This window comes from Anopheles cruzii, chromosome 2 (assembly GCF_943734635.1).
Source record: "Anopheles cruzii chromosome 2, idAnoCruzAS_RS32_06, whole genome shotgun sequence".
Classification (NCBI taxonomy): Eukaryota; Metazoa; Arthropoda; class Insecta; order Diptera; family Culicidae; genus Anopheles; species Anopheles cruzii.
In genome coordinates this window covers 59,512,048-59,526,880 of record NC_069144.1, presented here as the reverse complement: position 1 = coordinate 59,526,880, position 14,833 = coordinate 59,512,048, and the positions used below count along the sequence as shown (strand labels likewise).

General features: G+C 53.1%; 1 protein-coding gene and 3 non-coding genes across 4 annotated transcripts; 1 reads left to right on the top strand and 3 right to left on the bottom strand.

Annotated features, from left to right (window-relative positions):
* Positions 1-1,897: 1,897 nt before the first annotated feature.
* LOC128267857 (hormone receptor 4) lies at positions 1,898-5,410 on the bottom strand. The gene is given in 4 exon segments (XM_053004803.1): positions 1,898-3,677; positions 3,718-4,327; positions 4,787-5,282; positions 5,357-5,410. Coding segments are annotated over 4 exon segments (2,916 nt in total). The 3' UTR covers positions 1,898-1,921.
* On the bottom strand, positions 4,385-4,455 carry Trnag-gcc (transfer RNA glycine (anticodon GCC)). Its single transcript has one exon. It is a non-coding gene; the product is annotated as a tRNA-Gly (tRNA).
* Positions 4,658-4,730, top strand: Trnav-aac (transfer RNA valine (anticodon AAC)). The gene has a single exon. It is a non-coding gene; the product is annotated as a tRNA-Val (tRNA).
* A 323-nt stretch (positions 5,411-5,733) lies between the features above and the next one.
* Positions 5,734-5,804, bottom strand: Trnag-ccc (transfer RNA glycine (anticodon CCC)). The gene has a single exon. It is a non-coding gene; the product is annotated as a tRNA-Gly (tRNA).
* Between the last annotated feature and the right edge of the window lie 9,029 nt (positions 5,805-14,833).

Below are 14,833 nucleotides of genomic sequence, written 5' to 3'. Positions count from 1 at the left end.
ATTCACCTTTAAGTTTAAGGAGCTAAAGTGTGGGGACTATTTCAAAGAATGTTACGGGGTTGCGTTGCTATCGTTGTACCACTACACTCGGTGCCCGATCTTGGCCCGGCCGCCGGCCGGCCGTGTTTGTAATATTTTGATTCCAAGTGGCGCGCAGAGGTTGTAATTGAAGTTTTGCTCATTTTGAATAGTTTGCCCGTTTGCTCGACAGCTAGTGAGTGTTTTCCTGCTCTAAATATATTTTAGTCGTTAGTTGTGTGTAAGTATAGTAGTTGCTGTGTGTGTTTGTTGCGTTAGAGAGAGGTTGATTCACTTATCGGTATCGGCATATATAGCGTGAGGGTGACGCATGGGGAAAAAGGCCAAATTGTAAGGAAGAGTTTCGTAGGATCCGAGATTTTTACGACTTCGCGCGCTTATGTCCTTCGCAACCCTCTTCGGCGTATCCTGTGTTTTAAGCTGCGGCTAAACTTGAAGCTTTTCAACTCGAGAAAAGTGCGGATTGTTCTATTGCTTCTACGCATACGATGGCGCATATTGAGGGTTACCGTTTTCGTGATTCGTGTGCTCCCTCTGTCTCTGCCGTTGGGTGTCAGTAATCGTTAAGATCAAAATGAATAGTATAGCTGTATAGTAAATCGCCTTTTACGCCTTTCGGTTGTGTGTCTGCCCGTGGATTACGTGAATATTTAGTGAACAGCGGCGCGCTCGCGTGCGTGAGAAAAGTTCGATTATTCTCGGACCCTATATTCGTTTTCCGCCCCCTTCCTGCTCTATTCTACATTAGACTAGAAAATAGTGTTTCGTTTAGGCCACCTGCTAGAGCTAGAGCCTGCCACTGCCACCGTCAGCGATCGCGGCGCAGCGATCATCAGTACTGAGGGAACCTACGTTAGTTTCGAGTTAAAGAAAGAGACGATCGGCTAAAAGGGCGACTTGACTTGAGAACCGATTTCTTATCGGACACACGCGCAAGTAGTTAAAGATCAAGTTTTAGTTGAATTATTCTACACGCCACGGAACGTGATCGCCCCTCGCCCCACCAGTGGATTGATTGTTTTGTGAATCAGCCAAAGAAAAACGTTGTAAACACGTCAGCTTGAGTGAACGTTACTCGGAGCGCAAGAAGTCGGACCGATCGTGTCTCAGTTCCCAATGCGTCCCTACCCTGCTGCTTCAATATCATTATTCCAATCGCTACCATAGAGTATACATTTCACTACGTCCTTATTCGCCCCGGAACGATGAAGACTAAAATTTATGTTTCAGGCATTCAACCTGAGGCTGAGAATTCTAAACTTAAAAGTCCAGAAAAGGTGCCACTGTGTCTCCCGCTTCTTAAGTCACTTCCTTACACGTTCCTTACGAGCCGAACGCCGCTGCTCTGTCCCTGTTATCTAATCCTTGTCCACAGCAAACACTAGCGTCCACCCTGCGTGAACCGCGCCCGTCCGCTGCTTATCTTAATCGTTGCATTATCGTAAAATACGTCTACGAATTGGGTTGATTATAATAATGATTCCGAATAACAAATTCACTCCGAATTGATTCACACACACACACGCTGTACCGAAAAAAGGGTGTGTTTTGCTACATTTAACTACCGACCGATTATTGATTATTTGGGACCCTCTGCGGTCGCACTTCAATCACCTGTTCCCGAGTGCGCCTTTCGCCTTCCTGGGGGGTGATCGTTTTACTACCTTTGCCTGCTCTAAGTACGTGCCCGTTTGGGGAGAGAGTAGTGCCTTTGCCCGTTTCGTCCGATCGTGTCTTTGGCTTTGGATGGTGGGCGCCGCTCGTAATCCTCGGTGGCGCCCGGGATGTTCGTCACAGCACGGGCTCAATTCCGTCGCCGGTACCGCCGTCGGCTACTGGTGCCGTACGGATTGGTAGCTTCCGGTGACCAGCGGGCCCGACCCTAGGCGAGCTGCATTTTCTTGCAGTTGCACAGCCACTTGATGATGCGGGCATTGCGCTCGATGATCGACGGCGGTTCGCTGGTGCGGTACAGGGCACCCCCGGGCCCCGTTCCCGCACCCGGTGCCACTGCTCCGTTCGCTCCGGGCGCTCCGACCAGCATTCCGCCGACGTCGATGGGCTGTCCGGGAGGAGCACCGACCGCCGGTCCGCCTGCTCCGGTCACGCCCACCACCGTTGTTTGGTCCGTAGTGCTGTCGGGCAGTTTGGTCGAATCGATCGTCGACACGTCCGAAAAGAAGACCGCACTCGATTCGTCCGAATCGGCTCCCTGGCCGCCGCTGGTACAGTCATCCGACAGTCGGTGGCTATCGGACGAAGCGGAAGTGCTATGATGGTAGCTACCCGACGAACGGCGGTGATGCTGCTGCTGCCCCTGGCCCTTGGGGACCAAGCCCGGCGCAATGTAGCGATCGTACGTTTCCTCGTCCAGACCCAACCGATCGAAGAAACGCTCGAGCTGCGTTAGGCTGTCAGAGCGCGATCGTTGCTTTTCCAACTGCTTGCTGTGCTGCTCCCGATCACGATCACGCTCACGGTCGCGTCTTTCGGTGCGGTGACCGTCTCCGATCAAGGTGCCGCCGCCGCCGCCGCTTCCGTCGCGTTCCTGCGGTGGCTGACTGCGGTTCCAGTAGCGATCGCTAATGTCACTCTTCGAGCGCAGAATCGGCCGACGGTCGTCGTCTTCCACTTGGCCTCCGCCCGCGCTGGCACTGCCACCACCACCAGGCCCACATCGGCGATCACCGGAAGCGGATGGGTTGCTGACGGCCGACTGTCGCCCGCTGCGGTTCTTGAAGCGCAAACATTTTTGCCGCTTAAACGTTCCCAGCGGAGGGCTCAGATCGAGCTGCGGCTGGTCGGGCGGAGAAAGTGGGGCCACCGGCGACAGGGGCGACATCGGCGGACCGGGACTTTTGTAGTACTTTCGGCTACCACCGCCGCCGTTGCCGGAACGATCGTCGTACGAGTACTTTTGATGGTGCTTTTGCTGCTGCAGCTGCTGCTGTTTCTCGCTGTAGCCATCCTGGAACGCTTCCGGCACCTCGGGCGTCGGGAAGTTCAGCAAACAGTCCGCTTCCTCGCGTATCTTGGCACGGCACTCGATGCAGTCGTACCGCAGCGGAGGAATACCGTACGCGTAGTACGAGTTGCCACTGTGCTGCGTCGAGGAGCCACTGTCCCGCCGATAGTCGCCCAGCATCATCATGCACGACGGATCGTTTGGCTGTTGCGAGCCCGGTTGCGAGTGGTGTTGTTGCTGTTGCTGTTGCTGCTGCTGCTGCGGGTGATAGTGCTGCTGATGTTGCAGCAAGTGTTGCTGGTGCTGCATCATCATCATCTGTTGCTGTTGGTGTTGCTGCTGTTGCTGCTGGTGTTGTTGCTGTTGCTGCTGCTGCGCCAGCTGCTGCTTGCAGCACGGTTCACTGTGGTGCGTGTAATGGCCAGAGGAACCCCCGGAGTCACGGTTGAACGAGCTGCCGGAGCGGTTCGAGCGATTGCCGCGGCTGCAGCAGCTGAGGGCTTCGGAGTGCGGCGAGTGGCGACTGCTCTGCGAGTGCAGATCCGGCAGCGATTTGTGGCTGTTGATATTGTACGATTGCGTCGGCGAGTAGTCGGACTCGTCGGTCGGATGGTGGCCGGACGAGGTGACCACCGCCTGCGAGTGCGAGTACGATCGTTGATAATTGTAGCGGCTGCAAAGGAAAAATGTCACATTAAAAGGCTTCTGCTGACGACGATCGGTCACAGGACACTTACCCATGGCCACCGCCGCCGCCGCCACCGGAGTGTTTGTTTTCGGGTGAACCACCGTGGCCACCGTGCTCGGCGTACTCCGCCGGTGGACTGATGGCACGGTAATCGTCGGTCAGCACCAGACTGTCGTGCAACCCGCCGTACAGATAGAGATCGTCATCTCCGCCAGGATGCGGCGGGAGCGACTGGGGCGACAGAAACGCACTCGGGAAGAACACGGATACGTCGCTCGGCTGCTCCGGATGAACGGTCAGCTGCTGCTGGTAGTTCTTCGGCGGCTGAATGTACCCGATGTCATCGAGGCCGCCGCCGCCGACCATCCCCGTTCCGATGTAGCTCGTTTCGAGCGGTTGGCCGTATTTAGAATTGATTATTCCCACGTCCGTGGGCGACATTATTGTCTCTTTGCTGTCGGAGGCGTTGAGCAGCTTGCGGAGCTTGGTTTGCAGCAGATCGGACCCGGACGAGGCGCTACGGCGGCTCGCGGGTCGTTGCTGTTGCTGCTGTTGTTGCTGCTGTACATGTTGCTGCAGTTGCAGCGATTGACTGACCGTGGACGATGGCAGCGTTCTTGAGGGTGATACCATATCTGTAGGGAAATAAAAATGTATTTACATTAAAAAGTTAATGAAAAGAAAAGTTGGGTTGCATCGGCCGGGAATCGAACCCGGGCCGCCCGCGTGGCAGGCGAGCATTCTACCACTGAACCACCGATGCTTCGTGCGGGGAGTGCTCCAAGAGGCCATCGGACGACTGGGCTGCTGCTAGGAGTGCAACGAACCGTATCGATCTTCAAATGCCTCATCCACAATCTAATTCAAGCTCATTTGAATCAGTTCTTTGATGAAACGCACAGAGTCACGGTTATCCAATTCTCCCCCATGTTCTTATACGTTAATAGAGCACCTCCCTGCCGACTGTTTCCGTGGTGTAGTGGTTATCACATCCGCCTAACACGCGGAAGGCCCCCGGTTCGATCCCGGGCGGAAACAGATGAATTTTTTTGCGCGTTTTTACGCAATATTTGGCGCGCTGCTCCTGTACTTACACGATCCACTTAACGTAGCAGATCCTCCACCATCTCCACCGCCACTAACCGTTCCCGCGGTACCACCGCCGGCGCCGCGCTTGTTCATTAGCTGCTGCTGTCGATCGAGAACCGTTTCCGATTTCACGTAGAATGGTTTACTTTCGGCCAGCAGCTCGACGGCCGACTTCCGCTTCGAGCTGCGCAGCTGATGGTAGCTGCTGAGCGTTTGCGAGTGCTGCGGCGGAAGCGACGCGGACTGTGCGTGGTGGTAGTACAGTGAGACGGGAGATGCTTGTTGCTGCTGCTGTTGTTGTTGCTGCTGTTGCTGTTGCTGCTGTTGCGATGAAATGGCGGTGGTGGCCGACGAGAGGTACGAGGTCGGCGGAGTGATGATTTGGGACGGTGGAGACGAATGATGATGGACTGGAGGTGGTGGCAGTGAGTGATGCTGCGACACTGTCTGCTGCACCGAAGACTGCGAATGGTACGGCGAGTGCTGCGACAGGAGGTGACCCTAGGACAACGGGAAAGGATATCGGTGTGAGCCGAATGGGTCCGAAGCCCGAGTGGCCGCTTGTCGCTCCCTACCTGATGGTGCCGGCTGCTGTGCCGAGGACTGTTCCCATATACTACGGCCGCCATGATGCGATCAGTTGACGAACGAGGACACTTTGCAATTTGAAGTTTTACTGTTTATCACACACGCACCCACGGGTGCAATCTAGACTATCTACGATTTTTTCTTTCTCTTTCTAGCAATTGTTTCGCGAAACGATCACGTCCGCCATACTAAATTCCTTTGGATCAGTGCACCGTTTATGACGATGTTACCAGAGGCGCATCCAACCAATGGGCTACTCGCTTAGTTATGGTTCTGCAAATAAAAAGGAAAAGTAAACGATTATTAGGAACAGTTACGGGTAAAAAATATAATAGAAAAGAATAAAAAGTTAAAAAAACTTCTTTGCATCGGCCGGGAATCGAACCCGGGCCGCCCGCGTGGGAGGCGAGCATTCTACCACTAAACCACCGATGCTTAACAAGAGAAGCGCTGCCAAAGCGTACCGATCGAATGATCACCGCACGAGTTTCACTGACCGGCGATTGGTTGCCAACAGAACCGGAGGAAATCCTGCCCAAATATGGGGCATTCTGACGCACTTTAACGTAGTAAAACGAACGGTCAACAACACCGCTGGGGTTTACAGTGGAGGGTGTGCGAATTAGTAGTCCTTCGGCTTCACCTTGGCGCCATGATGCTACTGCAGGAACCGTGCGTACGTCGTCGTGGGTCGCCCTCCGAAGAAGGTTTGACAGCGAACGCGACAAGAAACATTTCGGTAACATTATCACACTTAAGGCTATCGTTCTGTGTGCGTTGAAAACAATAAAACAAAACCGCTGTTTTTTGCCGCACGGCGTCTTGTGTTCCATCGTACGATTCCGGCTGGCGTGCGCCTATTGGTCACATTACAATGTGGGGGTTTTGTGTTTTTCAATAAGCGTTGTCGTCAGCACAAAGCACGTTTTTTTTGGCTGGGCGAAGTATGCCCCACCAACCCACTTCTTCCGCGCGGGCTGGTCAACGGACTGGCGGCTAGAGAGGATCGGAAGGACGCTGGCCAACGGGGCTACGGGGGCTTGGCTTGTGGGGGGCCAAAAAGCGGTGACAAATATGTTTTTTTCTTTCTATTTGGATAAGAACCCGTTGGCAACTGGCCCCCCCCAGGGCTAGAGCAAAAATGGTGGTCAAGCATTTTTGGCAAGAAAAAAGAAACTTCACCAAATATGATGTCACGGCGGCACGACCGGCCAACCGTATTTGGTCGACTGTCACAGTTCGAGAGCCTGTGTTTTTTCGCTTGCCTAAATAATCGTACGATCGGTACGGTTGACGAATTAAAAAGCAGGATTGCCACATCGATTAATTGACCCCGCGGTGTTGACAGAAATTATTTTACTCCAAGCGACCAAAATGCCCTCACCCCCCGGAGAGTCGGACAAATGGTCACCCGCAAGATGCAATCACAGAGCAGCGCAAGATGAAGAAAGAGGCGCGCACCAGGGTGTAACCGACGGACAGGGCAGTTGCAAGAAACAAAGTGAAGGTTGTAAGACGATAACGATTAGCGACCCATTGCGCCACGATTTGTCATCGTTTAAATTATCGCCTTTTGCTATCTAAAAGAGATATTTTTAAATGTTTTATGAACTAATTATGGATTCGTTTCGACCAACCCGACCAAGCGTCAAATCGATTGAGCTAATAGTGAAAATAAGAGCAGCCAACCAACACAATGTAGCGTGTGTGCTCGCTGGTTATGCAATTGGCGGCGGCCCCCGATGCAGTCAGCTGTGAAAATGGTCCCCGGTGGCGCCGATGCTATTATGTTCGGATTCCGTATCCACCGCTCGCAACGGTTGCGGCGCAGCGAAGATCGATCAAGAAATTGGGGACATCAAGCGGCATCGAATCGGTTCGGTTCCAGTTGGGCTACGACGACGACGCACGACGCTCTCATACACGGATGTTTACACGGGCATTCGGGCTCATTGTTGGGCCACCGACCAGTAACGCCAGAAGTTCCGGAAGTGCGTCAGGTGTGGCGCCATTTTCAATTGGAACGTCTCGTCGGCATGACGCGAAGTATGTCACCGCGAAAATTGCGTGTGACAACTGTGTACCGATACGATCAACAGTGATCGCACCGCCGATAATGTGCCATGGCGTCGTGATTTGCACAATTCGTTCGCGTCGATGAGCAACAACAAAAGTGAAAAGGCACCCGCCGACGGGGAGGAAAACAACGGAAAAAAACTCACCCAATTGTTTCCAGTTGGGGAGCCGCCTTCACATAATTCGACAAATCTATGACCTCTATTGGTGTCATGACACTCACTGTCTGTCTGTGTCCAATGGTAAAATCGGCAGTTGTTTGGCGAGGGGCTGGAGATGATGAAGCCACTTCCGGTTGGGCAGCAAACGGCGTTAAGGGGGGTGAACTTGACCACAACCCGAGGTCTGACACGCAAAAAATGCAGAACCCCCCTCTTTTTACACAGATTTTCATGCAAAATACGCCACAACTGAAATGGAAAACCAAAATTTGACACCAACACATCACCACTAACTCGGTGTGGCCGACGCTAAAAGCGAAAACAATCCGAACATTACACGGACCGTGGCGGGCCCTTTAATTTTTTGAGGTTAGAATGCACTCTCTTACATGCGAATTCGGCGTTGAAGGCATCACTTCCGCTTTCTGCTTAGTGGCACAATAACGCGAGACACGATTGTTTTTCTATCAGGTATGCCACTAACTTTCAAAATGGACAAAGGAACTTCCTCTGACTGCTTTGGGTTAGAACGAGGAACCGCGCTTCAATGGCATCAATGAGTACTTGATCCGTTATCTCGCTCGTCTCATGTGTTTCACCGCCATCTACGATTTTCACTTACAGTCCTTTCCAAGTAGAAACTGTCAAAATTTAGTTCCTATCCGAAGATGGTTCCCGAGTTCTAGGAGACTTTAAAGAGACTTTAAACAACGCGCTTAGAAGAGACACCCGTACTCGGAGTCACAACATGCAACCGTTGGGTGGCATTCTTCGTGTGTCATTCTACACCGATCGCTGCACCGGTTCTCGGCGGGACAGAAGACAGGAAGACACACGGCGTAGTTTGCAGCAGCACCCCGTTCTGGGTACCGTTGCACGCGCCGAGTATCTCACCCGATGGTGGAAGGGCCCCCGTAGCCCTTCAGCTATGTCCCTCCAACCCGAACACTATACTTCCGAGAGCGCACGGGAGACCTAAAGGGTCCGTTTTTGCACCGGTACCGGATCGACAGGCGGCGGTTCTGAGGCCAGACGGCCTCTGGTGTGGTGGTGTGAGGCTCATTAAAGTTTAAGTTATGAAAAAACGAGTCATCGAACGGAGGCGCACCAACACACACACATGGCCGCAAATGTGTGTCTACGCGTCATGAATTATTAATCGGTTCACTTGTGGTTTTTATTGCGTCACCCACATTTGGCGACACTGCCCATAATATCATCTTACCGCCCCATGAGTCGTAACCAACCGTGGGCATCTTTGGCTAAATTTGGAACTTGGCCGATGGAGAACTTTCCACTTGGCCATTCGAGGCCGATCCGAGAGGGCCAGTAACAATGGCGTCGTATTGGCACGTATTTTGGGTGGTCGTTCTGAAGTGGCCCTACGGTGAGGGCTCCTTTCGCTTATGGAAAGACAGGAACCGCAAGACAACCCGGCCGAAAGGCCGCCGCGCTACTTGGGGAGTGATAGATGTTCCGGTTGTCCGGTTCCGCGAGGGGAACAACCGGTGCTGCACAGCGTTTAATTCAATTTAACCAAGGGACCCCCGCCTGGGGACGATCAGAGGGTCGATTGCTGTAGGTCACGGGGCAGCCGGTTGGTGTTAATTTTGCCATGTTCCCTCAGCATTGGGACGATATGGTTGAAAGCGAAATAGGAACAGAGAAGAGCGGCCATGCAAATGCCGGAAGTTTGGCAGGCCGCGCCCCCGGAAAAAGGGTCTCTTTCCCCAAAACACAGACACATGTCAAGAACTAGGTCACAGTCAATGTTACTAGACTATCGTTTGGGCTGACCCCGTTCCTAGGGTGTTCCATTTCTTTTGGGGTTGTTTGAAAACTAGATTTGCCATTTCGCGCACCTGAATTTCGGCACGTTCGGCACGCACGCTCAAAGAGTGTGTCCACAAAAAGCCACGCAGAATGTGTGTGTAAAAAACAAAAATACCGAACACAGGCCACCGGGCATGGCTACGTGTCAAGTCGAGAACCATTCGAAGCGACCACAACTTCAACCAAGCTGTTCCGTACGTGGCGAACGAAGATGTCCGCCGCTCCCCGTAGGGAAATATTGTGGTTTTCTATTCCCATAACCGGATCATGTTACAAAGAATTAATCGAAGACTGTGGTCTCCCTCTCCGCGGATCCGATCGATTCGATGCAGCTAACTTTGTAAGGGATGCGGCACCCTTTTTGGCCAACGAGAGACTCCAGAACCAATCTCAAGTCACACCGCACCGCCATTTGTGGTTTACGCCTCGAGTTCTAGTTCTTCTTGCGTGCACGGTAGTAAATAAAATCACCCCGCAGAGCGCGAAACAGACAACAAATCAGTAATAAGCGATAATTCGTGCGATTACTTTCCTTTGCCGCCGAACCGCCCGATACGATCCGGTAGTCGGTAGTCGGCGGCCGTGTCGGGGCCACCGCATCGTGTGCCATTGGTTATTTATTTAAACACTCGTACTGGAGCCGGCAGATCTGCGACCCTGGGGGGGAGGGCCACCGCTGCAACGCGACACGCGATGCTGTTTACGCAGGCTGTGGGCCGATGCCGGGACGCTGATAAGCCCAGCCCAGACCTTACGACGGAATCAGGCCTCCAGGAGGTAACAATTGCATCCCGGAGATTCTCTTAAGAGCATCCGTTAACTCACGGTCACGAATGGTGCTTCCGGTTCTGCGCCGGTTCGGAGATCGGAACGTGAGATGTCACCCGGTGTAACTGTATAATCCTTTTCGTTCGTTGCCCTCGTCCCTTTCGCTCTGTGTTGACACACGCGCCAAAAGTGATATCCGCCGTGCCGGCGGCCGTGAAGATATGATGTTCTCCGGTCAATAATTACCAGCCCTAGCCGAGGGCAACCGCGTCCTTCAAGCGTTCCGATGACCCGCGCGTGTGTGGTGAACGGATCCAGCCAAGGGACTTTCAACTTCAACGCCACAAGATACTTGGCCGCTTCTCGATATATTGATTGTGCTGCGACTGGACATTATGTTCATAAAAGGACCCACCCAAGGTGGAGGTCACCGGTGGGTTAACGCCTTCATAAGGGCCTTCTGATGTGAGTCTATGCTCAGTATGGCGCTCTCGATGATAGATTAATAGGAATGTCAAATAATCACCATAGCGCATAGTGAACTCATAATGGCCACCGAATGCTGGTCGCCCCACGTAACACCGGGTGGAGGAAACAAAACAACCGAACGACCGAGCGATTGGGCACGATCTTGCCTAATGAACCGCCAGCAGCATAATGCTTCGCGTGTTGAGTGTGGTGATGACCGTTGACCCAAACTCCGAACGTCCCCCTAAATTAAGTGGTTCTCTGCGGCCGATGAGTTCTTATGTTTATCAATAAACTGTTAAAACACTTCAAAAACATGCCTCTAAGAGAGCAATAATTCTGATTTTTTTGAGTTAAGACGGATGCGTTGGTGTTCCTGCTTTCATTCCCGGAGACCGAAGCTTGGACAGCCGAAGCAGCCGAAGGCATGACGTCAAATCAACGTTCTGAAGTCGCGCTTTTTCCTGATTTCATTCTCCTTACTGCCTCTCCGCTTTTGGGGCCAACCTGTGGGTGGTTTTGCTGGACGACTTCCACTTCTAACCGGGACACACCCCCGGATTGATAACCCACCGATAGATCCCGTCGGATAGAAGAACCCTGCCGTAAGTGTTTGTTTTTACGAACGATCTTCGGCCGATCCTCAGAAGAGAAATTGGAAAGTTGTGTTCAAACCGGCGGCGCACCGGGCAACCTATAAACTGTCGCATGATGCGCTCCGGACCTCCGGATCTCATTCACGCGAGCCGCGAGATGGCAAGTTGTTGGGGAAGAATTCACAGAACTCGGCTTCACGGCGAATTCACGGCGGACGAATCTCGGCGATAAACAAGCTGCCAGCCAGCGAAACAAGCTGCCAAACGGCACTCTACACCACACCGTGGTGGTGCATGTTCACATGTCAGCCCCATTCACCAGCAGCAGCCGAAGGAAGGTGTCTCCGAGCGAGCTGGCCCAAACAGGTTTCGTGGCGCAGGTTCCCTCCTACGGCCAGCCAGGAGGTCAGACCTGGAGATTGTGCGTCACGGAGCTCTGCAGCGTCCCGTTAGTCCCCATCGTGCTCTCTCTATCTCTCTGTCTCTATAGCTGGGGCACAACTTCAACAAACATTAGGGGGGGCACTTAGGATCGGGGAGGACTTAGGACGCTCTCTCGCTCTGTCTGTCTCGGGCGGGGATCTACGGGATCTCGGGGGGGCGCTCCTTTTCATTCATTAAACGAGAAAAAAGAGTCAGAGTGAAGTCAAGCTAAAACTTCACCACCACAACACAGAACGAACGCCGTCTCGCCGATCGCGCAGCGTTGGCAGCGCGCGGATCGAAGCGTAACCACTTTCAAGCCCCGTGTCCGAAACGGTCGACCGACGCGGGGATCGGTTCTTTTGAAGATCTTCTCAGCGTCTCAGCGTACGAGGCACCCCACACTCCGCCGGTGGTCAGTGCAAACAGTGCGCCATTCGGCTGGTGGCGGTGGTCCAGCCTGGTCCCGGGGCGGCTCTCCCGGATACGGGCTCCAATAAGGGCTGGTTGATCAATGGTTCCTCCCCTCTGGGCTCGTTCCGAATGACGGATCGGCTGTGTCGGAGGCGATTTACCGATGGCGGTTAGATTATGACGATGATGCACGGCTTTCATTAGTGTACTCCTGTGCTGCCTGGGTCCTCCGACACCTGAACCGATTGAAATCGGTTTGATCTCTGCTTGTGAAACGAAATAAGAGGCACTCTCGGAGCTAAGAGGGCACACCAAAAACCGCGGTGATCGCTAGAGTTGAGAGTGTAAGATCGGTGCGATCAGTTTTATGACGCACTCTGTGTGAGAGCGTGAGATCGCCGACCGAAGTTTGCAAAAACGGCCTCCCAAACCGCAAACTGCTCTGGGTAAGTCGGAAAAACGGTCCCGAATGTGCGCTTTCCCAGCACCGGCTGTAAGAAATAAAATTAAAACTTTCACTGCTCCGTTGGGCTAAATGTCTTCCCGAGCCACCTGTTCCGAACGGGGGTCCAAGCAAGACATTACTCTCGTCTCTTGATCGGGTGCCCTTTACCAAGTAAGAAGAGGTACAATATTTGTCCAACAATGTATTACACCACCGCCCCGAGGGGGCGCTCTCGGGACGATAAAACACACCGATACTGATCGATGAGTGGGTTTTCTCGAGCTGCTGCATCGCGTAAGCCGTTCACATGGCCCCACGGTCCACCGAAAGGAGTTCTGCAGTTCTTCGGGGCTGCTTTGTGCTGTGTGTATCACAGTGATTTAACTATTGTGCGCCGCGCGCCGGTTGCGAATATGAGCGCGAATAGGGGAACTATAATCACCCGCCAGTCAGGCAGCCAGCGTGGCCTGTTAGGCCGAACAAGCGCGCGTAATGTGAGGAGGTCATCTTCCGTAACAAGATAATGAGGCACGTGGGGCACACCGTCCGCCGGCGCATAGATTATATGCGTTTGGTGGACCCTTGGACCCGTGCGTGCTGGACTATAATGATTGGAGCAAAATTGAGCTTCGTTCTTCTTGTTGTGTACTCTCTCTCCCGCAGCATTATCGTCATTTGCAGACACCGAGGGGCATGCGATGCAAATTTCTGCTGCTGCTGCAGGTCGACATAATCATAAAGCAAGTGTCGGCGCCCCAATCGTTGACTGCCCTCCTGACACGGCGATCGATTGAATAACACAATGCGTTGAATTACAACTACCTTACGCGGGTTAAGTGATGAGTCTCAGGACGGTCAACAGGACTCGCCGCTATCGTTGAAGCAATCGAAATCATCGAAAAGCTCATCCTTGTTGAGCAGACTTTCTGCAAAACTTTGTGTGCACAAAAATTACCACCAAACTGGAAGCCGGATCGCGCTAGGATTGCTGATAATGAAAGTGAAACTTGACTTCGTGCAGTTTCTGCGCCCCAAGAAACGGCACCTTGGCGTGGCGTGTGCGTAGATTGGCAGAGTTGGCAAAAATGTGCGTGCTTGCGCGCGTGGTGGCCACACGAAGGCCGTTCAATCAACCGCAGCAGCACCAGTCGACGAACCGCGGGCACACCCGCGGGAAGGATACTCGACGCGGCGACGCCGTCGGTGAAATGAAATTTACCAAAAAGAAAGTGAACATGGTCGCCCGCACGCGGCCAGACGCGCGCGAAACGGCCGCCGCCGCAGAGCAAAATCTGTGTTATGTAAAACATTAAATTGAAGCCAAATGGCCGAACCGCAATCGGGATTGATCGATTTTGATCGATTTCGATGGCGCGATGGCGATCGGGCGCCAAATCGATTGAAGACCGAGGCGAGGTCGGCGCGATAAAAAATGAGCCTGTGGTGGCGCGTGCGAGACTCTCGGCCGGAAAATGAGTGAAAAATTGTCCATAATTTTTTTTCTCACTCGTCTGGCCGTAACAGGGAGGGTGAACTTTCAATTATCGCTGATTTACTAGCGCCAGCGTCGCGGACCGCACGAACGATTCGGGCATGTAACGCACCGGACGATGCGGTGCGATGATTTTCTTTTTTATGTTTGTTTGCGGCTCCGCATAACGAGAGTGCGGCCACGGAGCGAGTTTTCCGACACGTACCATTTATTGACTTCATTCTCCGATTAGCGGCTTCCCGTGGGTCATAAGCGGCCACCATTCTCATCAATCCGAACGAAGGTGTCGGCTGCCTGTCTATTCCGGATCCCGGACTGCTTTTTACATAACACGGACGCGATCGCACCTGGCGAGAGGCCCATGAGATGCAGACGACCTTTTGCTAACCGATCGACCGAGAACACCCAGACAGAACGACGGTTCGGTCACGATTTGAACCTTCACCACCCAAATTGATCCGCCAGCCAGCCGGTCCCTAATCGTGGATATCGAACCGAAAGGGGGCGTAATGTTGCACAAATCGATCTACAGACCCTCCTTCGCATAATGGCGGCAATTTATTGCAAACGAAGCGCTTTTCGGGAACGGCTTACGACACGAAAACGACTGTGGAACAAACAGTAGCAGTAAATGCGGATGATGCGTACTGATCGCGACCGATCGGTTAACTCTAGTTCGGGCTGAAGTCGTTCTGATTGAGCGATGTCTGGCGCACCGTGCAACGGACCAGCGTTCTCTTGATGGACAGAAGCGGACGAAAACGAGTAGGATGTGTGCGGCCAGATCT